At 34.0% G+C, this 8,366-nt stretch overlaps 1 protein-coding gene across 1 annotated transcript; it reads right to left on the bottom strand.

Moving 5' to 3' along the window:
- Positions 1 to 1,287: 1,287 nt before the first annotated feature.
- LOC137832616 (tricyclene synthase EBOS, chloroplastic) lies at positions 1,288 to 5,497 on the bottom strand. The gene is made up of 7 exons (XM_068640867.2): positions 5,203 to 5,497; positions 4,810 to 5,080; positions 3,921 to 4,299; positions 2,334 to 2,552; positions 2,119 to 2,257; positions 1,789 to 2,037; positions 1,288 to 1,705 (listed from the first exon to the last, which is right to left on the bottom strand). The coding sequence occupies exons 1-7, from the start codon at positions 5,425 to 5,427 to the stop codon at positions 1,385 to 1,387; spliced, it is 1,803 nt and encodes a 600-aa protein (XP_068496968.1). The 5' UTR covers positions 5,428 to 5,497; the 3' UTR covers positions 1,288 to 1,384.
- Between the last annotated feature and the right edge of the window lie 2,869 nt (positions 5,498 to 8,366).

Genomic DNA, 8,366 nt, shown 5'->3' with positions numbered 1-8,366 from the left:
GTCGATGCAAGTAGATACCGGAGTTTGGTAGGAAGCCTTCGTTATCTCACATGCACGAGGCCGGATCTTTCATTAAGTGTCGGCATAATAAGTCGATTCATGGAGGAACTAGTTTACTCACATTGGAAGGCGTTGAAGCGAGTCCTACGGTACATCCAAGGTACTGTATCACTTGGATTGTTCTACTCAAAAGCAGAAGATTACAAGTTGGTGGGTTACTCTGACAGTGATTGGTGTGGAGACATAGATGATCGGAAAAGTACATCGGGATATGTATTCTTTATGGGCAACACAGCATTTTCTTGGCTTTCAAAGAAGCAACCGATCGTGACGCTATCAACATGTGAAGCTGAATATGTGGCAGCATCTTGGTGTGTATGTCATGCGATACGGCTGAGAAACTTGTTGAGTAAGATGGAGCTAAAGCAACTAGATGCAACTGTGATTCAAGTTGACAACGAATCAGCAATTGAGTTGGCAAAGAACCCAGTGAACCATGAAAGAAGCAAACACATTGACGTTCGTTTTCACTTTATTCGTGATCATGTGAAGAAAGGAAGTGTGGAATTGGTGCATGTGGCAAGTCAAGATCAAGTTGCTGATATCTTCACAAAACCGCTACCGAAAGTCTTTTTCGACAAATACAAGAAGATGATTGGCATGATGGATAGTAGAAACATTTAAGTTTATGGGGGAGTTTTGTTGAATAAACTTTAAATGTTAGTTTGTGGGTTTTAAAATTAGAAGTTACTAGAATATTATAGAATGAGGGTTTGGATAGGTGAAAGGTCAAAAGTTGTAAGTGGGTTTTTAATTATGTTGTTAGTGGGATTTTAAGGTCATAATGTAGATCTTTCTAGAAGAGCTTCCTAAAGCCTATAAAAAGGATGTTCTCTCATTTGTAAGATGCACAACAGAGAGAAATACAATAGAGAGAATTACAAAGAAGAGTGTTTCTTTTAGAGAGAATTTAAGTGTGAGTGAGTGTTTGTTTTTTTCAATCTGCTCAACAATTGTCCCTTTTTATGCAATCATTGGATTGTATTTAGAATGTGTTAGCTTTCCATTTGACGAGAAGGACTCTTTTAAGTGGCCTTGGATATATGCCAAGTATTTGCAGCTCATGCTCCAGCTGCAAGGATCTTTTTCTGTGGTTTTCTGCATAATTATGCAGTCCCAATGCATAATTCTACTGGGAGCAAAGGTGGTGATGCGGTCATTGGCAATGCGAGGTTTTACCTTTTTTTGGTATGTTGTATAATTATGCAGGTTTTGTAAAGACTGGTGTATAATGCTACAGGGAGCACAGTGTATTTCAATTTAATAATAATAATAATTATTACAATAATAATAATTTATTTTTCTTTTGGAAGATGACTATGAATTAAGAACTTGTGGAAATGTCCATCTCGTACAGTGCAATGGGTTCAATTATCAAAGATCGTATGCGATTTTTGGCAGTGCTATCTGGGGCTCCAAGTCCATCTCCAAACTGGTAAAAGCAGTGAGAATTTCTTGCAAGGTTTATAGCTGTTTCTACGAAAGCTTTTGGGAAAGGAGACTGCGACACTCGATCTTTGTTCATCTTCTTCCACGTTTCATTAAGCAAACTAAAGATGTGTTTGTAAGCACCCTCTTCACTAGCACCACTTTCTCGCATGTAACATGGAATGGAGCTTGCTGCTTCCCCTCTCTCTAACTCTGCCTGCAAAATTACACCACAAGACCAATTACTTTTATGGTTTAGTCTATGTTGTTTTAATAATGTTAAACTGTCACAAAATTTACCTTTGATGTAACCAAATCATTGTAAAGTCGAAAAACAATGGAGATATTCTGTAAGAGGGAGTGGTAACTGTCCAAGGACTCAAGTGCCTCTTCTGTGATGCGGTGGTTTTGCAAGAAATAAACATGGGTGAGCATAACTATCCCAGAGTTTGAGATCCGTGCATTGTTGAGGTAATCGTTGAATCTTGGCATGTGCCTGTCACGACTCCATTTGGCTTCTTGTAGGAATGCTTTCAACATATCAGACCACTAATTCAAAAACAAAACTATACTCAATATGGCTCCAACATGTATGTATATTTGTGTGACATAATTTATGAATTAACATACTGCTTTGGTGAGATAGGGTAGAATATCTTGTCCTTGTTCTTTAAGTGCATCATAGGCAAATTCGTTGACAGTGTTGTACAGTGCCAGAAAACATATCTTCATGTAATCAGGGAGAACTTGAATGGCTTTAACATCCCAACTGAAACAATAGAAAACCTTTTTTTAATTGGTGCACTGGTTAATAATTTCAGAAGTTTTTAAAGTAAGTTAGTTACCTTTCTACAGCTGCTGTGAAAAGCTCTAATTCCTCTAAGGTGCCATACACATCATAAACGTCATCGATTGTAGTTATTAAGCAAGAAACTTTTGTTAAACCTTTGCGGAGATCACTCAACTGAGGCTCGAAGATCATTCCAACAGCCCAAAAGAAGCATTCCATTAATCTGTCTCGGCTGAAGCTTAACTTTGATGCCAGTCCCATTCCCTTCCACCACCTTCATCACAATTAATGTAATAAAGAAAATATTATTTCATTTTTCTTTCTATTTAACTAAATTAACTTGTGATAAAGTTTTATTTTTCTTTCTCCCCACTTCTGTGCACACGTCTTTCTCCTCAAAAATACAATAGTTGAAAATTTCTTTAATTACTTCCCCACCAGTTTCCTTTTGTTTGTCTTTCTCACATAATTAAAACATGTGGTTTGTCCTTTTTTTTTTTTCTTTCTCACGTAATAATTAAAACATACTGAAAGAACGCGTAATTGATTAAAGATATAGTGAAAGAATACATAATTGATTAAACACGTACACAGTGAAAGAATATGTAATTGATTAAAGACATAGTGAAAGAATAAAGAATATGTAATTGATTAAAGACATCGTGGCATTTAAAATATAAATAAAAATTAAAAATAATAATATATTTTACTGTAAAGTGAACGTGAATGTTATCTAAATGTGTCAATCTATTATTACTTATACTTCTTCATCGTCAACGTCACACTAATAGTATTTGATAGTTTAACATTCAATGATACACTAAAATAAATCATTAAATATAAATAATTTTAAATATTAAAAATATATGTAATTATATTAACTAATTAAATATTATTTTAGATAAAACAATATTAATATCTAAAGTAGTTTCTATTATTACTAAAAATTTATAAACTAGCTTTTTAAATTGGTATAAAATTAACTATCAAGATTTTATTTAACAATTATTTTAAATCTTAAAGTTGTAATTGATATCAATTTTAGAAATTATTTTATAATTTTTTTATTAATAATATAAATTACTTTAAATATTAATAATTTTCTTTAAATATATAATTTATAGTAACTAATTAATTTTTGTTTTTAAAATTAATTTTTATCTAATATTTTTTTTAATAACAGATAATTAACCACAATTTATTTGTGTAATAGATTTTGAATAAAATTTATTTAACATTCTAACAACAAAAATAATTATTCACCATTTCTTAGAATAAAATATTATATTATAATAAAATAATAATTCTAGACTTTTATTTGTTGAGTGATACGTTTATCGTTACAAAAAATTTCAGTCTCATTCTACAACTCATTTGATTACTTTTATATTAATAATTTATTTTATATTTTATTTAAATAACTTAATTTAATATATTCTTTTTTATAGTTATTATAAGGATGTCAAGTCAAAAACAGTGAAAGAATTTAGAAGTATTAACTTGTCAGTGTCCTCTCATTGTCCTGATAACCAATCAGTGTGTGACATGTGATAAAGTGAACATTTTATCTGAGTCTGATATTGTATCCAATTTTTACCCTTTAACTAAATACTGAAAGTAGGTTTTTTCAACGCAAACTGACCTTGAGACTTCTTGGAAATCATTTTGCAGGGTTGACTGCAGAATATTGAAATCAAGTTTTGCTGCTTCAAGCAGCACCCGGTTTGAGTCTCTTTTTTTAGCATAATGTTCAATATACCATCTGGCTTCCAGCCTTTGGGTTCTGTGATGCAGTGGAAGCTCCAATGCATGATTCACTTCTTCCAAAACCATGTTATTACTTCTACCTTCATTGAGTGCACTCCTAAGATGGAAGCTGGAGAAGGCCCTGGCATCATCCAGAATCTGTTCTCCTTCATAGCCAAGAAACGATGCCTCGTACAGACTCAACACTCCCTTCACATCACCCATAAGGCTTGCCTTGGATTCACCATTCTGCTCCTTGAACCTCTCAAATGTATCTGCATGATTAAAGAACAAATGAAGCCAATTTTGCACCAGCTTGCAGCTGCAAAGTACTGCTACATGGATAAGCCACCACCATGTAAATTGTACAAGTCACGAAGGCCACCATACGTTATTTAGAATTATACAAATAAAAAAGTTTTTTAATCTTTTTTGTTATAAATATTAATATTTATTATAGTTGTAGGTTACAGCAGAATGATAACTCATCTATTAATGATAGTTGTTCCTGTGGTTATTGGTTGAAAATATTATTGTAACCGTAATCTTCTTTTTTTACCTATGCCCTTGTTCTATATTCATTCAAAGACTCGTCGTATTTTAACATCTTTATTATTTTCTATAATTAGAGATATTATTATTTTATTCTAAATATCATTCATATTTATTATTATCGTTTATATGTAATATTTTATCATTAAACAAGAGTAATTAAATAGTTTTTTTTAGAAAAAACTAATGCTTCATTTGTTTATAATGAGAAAATATTATAATGTTGGTTATACCTGCACTGACATCATAGCCATATTCTCTCATAAGCCTGAAGCACAAAGCAGTTTCATGCAAGCTTCTGTGAACGATTGTGGCACTAAATCTTGCAGAAGAGTGAAACCTAAGAAGGGTTTCTCCTATCTCCTTGTCATAATGGTAACTCAGGCCCAAGCGTTTCACATCGTTAATGAGTTCAAGTTTGAGCCACATATCTGAATTTTCATCCTTTACCATTTTCCTCACTTCCTCTTGCAGCTGCTGGGCCCTGTCCTCATATCTTGTATCCTATAAACATTATACAAAGAACAAATCACGCAGGTGAGAGTAAGAAAAAGTCTAAATAGTTAAAAAAAAAAAAAGTTTACAATTGAGACACTCTATATAGTTATGATCCTTGGATTAATTACTGCGTATGAATGCTTCAAGGACTGCAGAAAGTCGTAACTCCAGAGGTTGGGTTGGTAGTTTGAAGATTTTCTTTCAGAAACGTTAACGTTGGTGGTGGTTGCGTTGCATCGAGGGAAGATTATTCTACGGTGGAGAAGATTAGGAGCTACTGGTTTCAGAGGTTTGGCAAAAGTTACATATGAAATAGAAGAGGAATTGAGCAACATGACATTGACAAGAGTCATACTTTCCAAGGCTAGCTTATGTTTTTTCAAAAGCCAATTTTAACAGTTTGTGCAACTTGCATTTGATGTTGGGGTGGTCACATTTGTGTGTGTTTATATAGCACTACAATGAACACTTTACTCACCACGTTTTATGTCTTTCTTTAATTGCAAATTGAGGTGACGTTTTCTCGTTACCTAGGATAATTATATATTTTTTTGTTTATATTATAATTTATTTTATTATTATTATTATTTATAATTATAATTATATGTTGTTATTAATAATATAATTAAATATTTTGGTTAGATAAATTTATGTAATATTTAATATGAAAGTAGATTCTTCGTAAAATACAAAGAAAATTAAAATTAAAATCGATGTTTAAATATATAAAAATTGATTCTACCTCTTGAATAACACATGAGTGTAAATCGATTCTTCATTAAATAACACATGAGTGAAAATCGATTATAATCGGTTCTTTTTTTTAATCGGTTCTTTTTCTTTGTTCATAATTGAGTACTTCGGCTTAGTTTGTTAATTTGAGTCTATATACTAATCAAACTAAAATTAACTATTTAAATATTATTATTATATTATTCTTGTGTTACAAAGCTCACCACAATTTTATGAAATTTCTAAAATATGTATTAGGAGTCTAATCACAATTTAATGGGATTTCAAAAAATTATGTTAGGATGATTATTGATTAAAAATTAATAATAAAATCTTTTTAGAAAACTGATAACAGATTAAAATTAACTTTTTATTAATCGATTCTTTTTATTTGTTGATAATTGAGTACTTCGACTTAGTTTGTTAATTTGAGTCTATATACGAATCAAACTAAAATTAACTATTTAAATATTATTATTATATTTTATGTATATAATATATATACATATATATGAGAAAGAAAAATTTAATGTTGGAAGTGTGAAGTTTACAATATTAAAAGAAAACAATATTTTAATATTTATATTTTGAATTTTTGAATTTTATGTAAAATATATTTATTTAAATACGTCATATTATATCGTAATATAAATATAATTTATTGTTTAGCCGAAGAGTCGTATGGGATGGTTGGGGTTTTTAAGTTAATGCTTGATAGCTGACACCATTAAATGTGAAACAAAGATGTGACGTTTGGCAGAGTCGTCGCCTTGGCGTGTACTATTTCATCTGATGGTTTCAACGGTGGGGGTTCGTGTCGATTCGAATACCGAATGAGTCTAGTCGTTGGATTATATTAGATCCAATGGTGCTGAACATTTGATGGGATATTTCTTCTCTTACCTCACTGCCTATAAATAGCGCTTCATTTGCAAGTAGAAGGGTTTACACACTTCTTCCACTCTATGAATCTTGTGCCATTTGCTCCGAGTGTCGAGTCCGTTGCAAGTGTCAAGTTCGTCGTCGAGTCTGCTTAGTCAGGTTAGTAATGCCTTTCTCCGTAGAGTCCTCTCATAGCGTAGATTCATCTTTGACTCGTACCGCATCTGGTAGTGCGAGTCAGTCATCGGACGACCCAAGCTATGATTGGGTTGATCCGTCTGTCCTTAAAATTCCTACTAAAATTAGAATTGTTGATGATTTGGATGAGTTCTTTTCTGTAAATAAGAATTTCTTAGCGTCTGATTGTTCGACCGAGGCGTTGGCCGTGGATGTTTGCGGCGTGACCGACCGTATGTGCCACAGTCGGGAAAATGCGCCGCATGACTTTTTCTTCGTGTATAGCACATTCTTTTCCCACTTGCACATAACTTTTCCCTTCGATGACTTTACTATGAGAGTCCTTTAGATTCTCAATGTTGCCCCCACCCAACTGCACCCTAATTCTTGGGCAATTTTGCAAGCCTTCTGAATCTTGTGTCAAACATTCGGCCTCAAGCCTACTCCTGAGTCGTTTTTATATTATTACAATACTCATCCAAGTACTCCCGTAGGCTGGCTGTCCTTGTCCAGTCGGCCTGAGAATGTGTGTTTTGCTGCTTTCACCACTTCTTACAAAAATTTCAAGGAGTATTATTTTAAAGTTTTTGTTGAGTCGGACGGTCGAGACCTTTTTTATAATGCTGATGGAACCACCAAATTTCCTTTTCATTGGACCGAGAAACCTACCCTTCTTGGCAACCGGTTTTGGAAATCTCTAACCCCTTTCGACGAAGAAATACTATTGGTCGTAAACCAACTGCCGTGTAGACTTCCTACTCGGGAACTGATAGCTCTTTATGGGTTGTCCAAGCAATGGGCAGATCTAAATGGTATGAGTTTCTTTGATTTCGGTCATTCTACTATTAGCTTTTAATGTAGTTTAATTTCACATGTGTTTTGCAGACATCATTTTGAAGATGGATCCGAGTTTGAGCAAATTCATGAAAAGTCTACAGTTGTTGGGATTACGCCCCAACTGACTGCTATAGAGATGGTGCCGCCCAAGCACATTGTCGTTGCTCCGAATCAGAGCAAGAAGAGAGGAAGTCCGTCGAAGGCACCACGTTCCGAGGCTAGGACGTCGTCCGATAGTCCGGTTAGCATGTTGGGGTTATCACTGCGGATAGCCCCTACCATGCAGTTCGACTTACGCCTGGAGGAAGAAGGTATTCTCTGGCAGTTGTCCCCACTCTAGATTTGATTGAAGAGATGGTGGAACTGCAGTGTTGGGCAGCAGTGGTGAGTCGGGCTATTGGCGACGAACTTAAAAGGGCTGAGTCGGTCGTGATTCCCAAACTGAAAACCCAGCTTAAAGACTCGACTCTTACCTTGAAAAATTCCTTGGAAGCTGCTGACAAATGTTAAGAAGAGAGGAAAAAAGAGAATCGGCTGGCCTGTGAAGAACAAGAGGCCCTGAAGGCCACGCTTGCTAAGGTGATGGCCGAACGGGACTAACTTATGCAGGAAAAAACTGACCTAACGACTAACAAGGAATCCCTTAATGGTGAGATTGAAAAGC

The sequence above is a fragment of the Phaseolus vulgaris genome, chromosome 11 (genome assembly GCF_051622355.1).
Source record: "Phaseolus vulgaris cultivar YP4 chromosome 11, ASM5162235v1, whole genome shotgun sequence".
In the NCBI taxonomy this organism is placed as follows: domain Eukaryota; kingdom Viridiplantae; phylum Streptophyta; class Magnoliopsida; order Fabales; family Fabaceae; genus Phaseolus; species Phaseolus vulgaris.
Note: the sequence above shows the minus strand (reverse complement) of the source record. Positions and strands in the feature narration are given on the sequence as shown.

Coding starts and splice junctions, on each gene's coding strand:
- LOC137832616 (XM_068640867.2), bottom strand. CDS start 5,427: ATGACTCTTGTCAATGTCATGTTGCTCAATTCCTCTTCTATTTCATAT. Junction 4,300..4,809: donor TGGCTATGATGTCAGTGCAG/GTATAACCAACA, acceptor TTAATCATGCAG/ATACATTTGAGAGGTTCAAG. Junction 2,553..3,920: donor GATTTCCAAGAAGTCTCAAG/GTCAGTTTGCGT, acceptor ATTGTGATGAAG/GTGGTGGAAGGGAATGGGAC.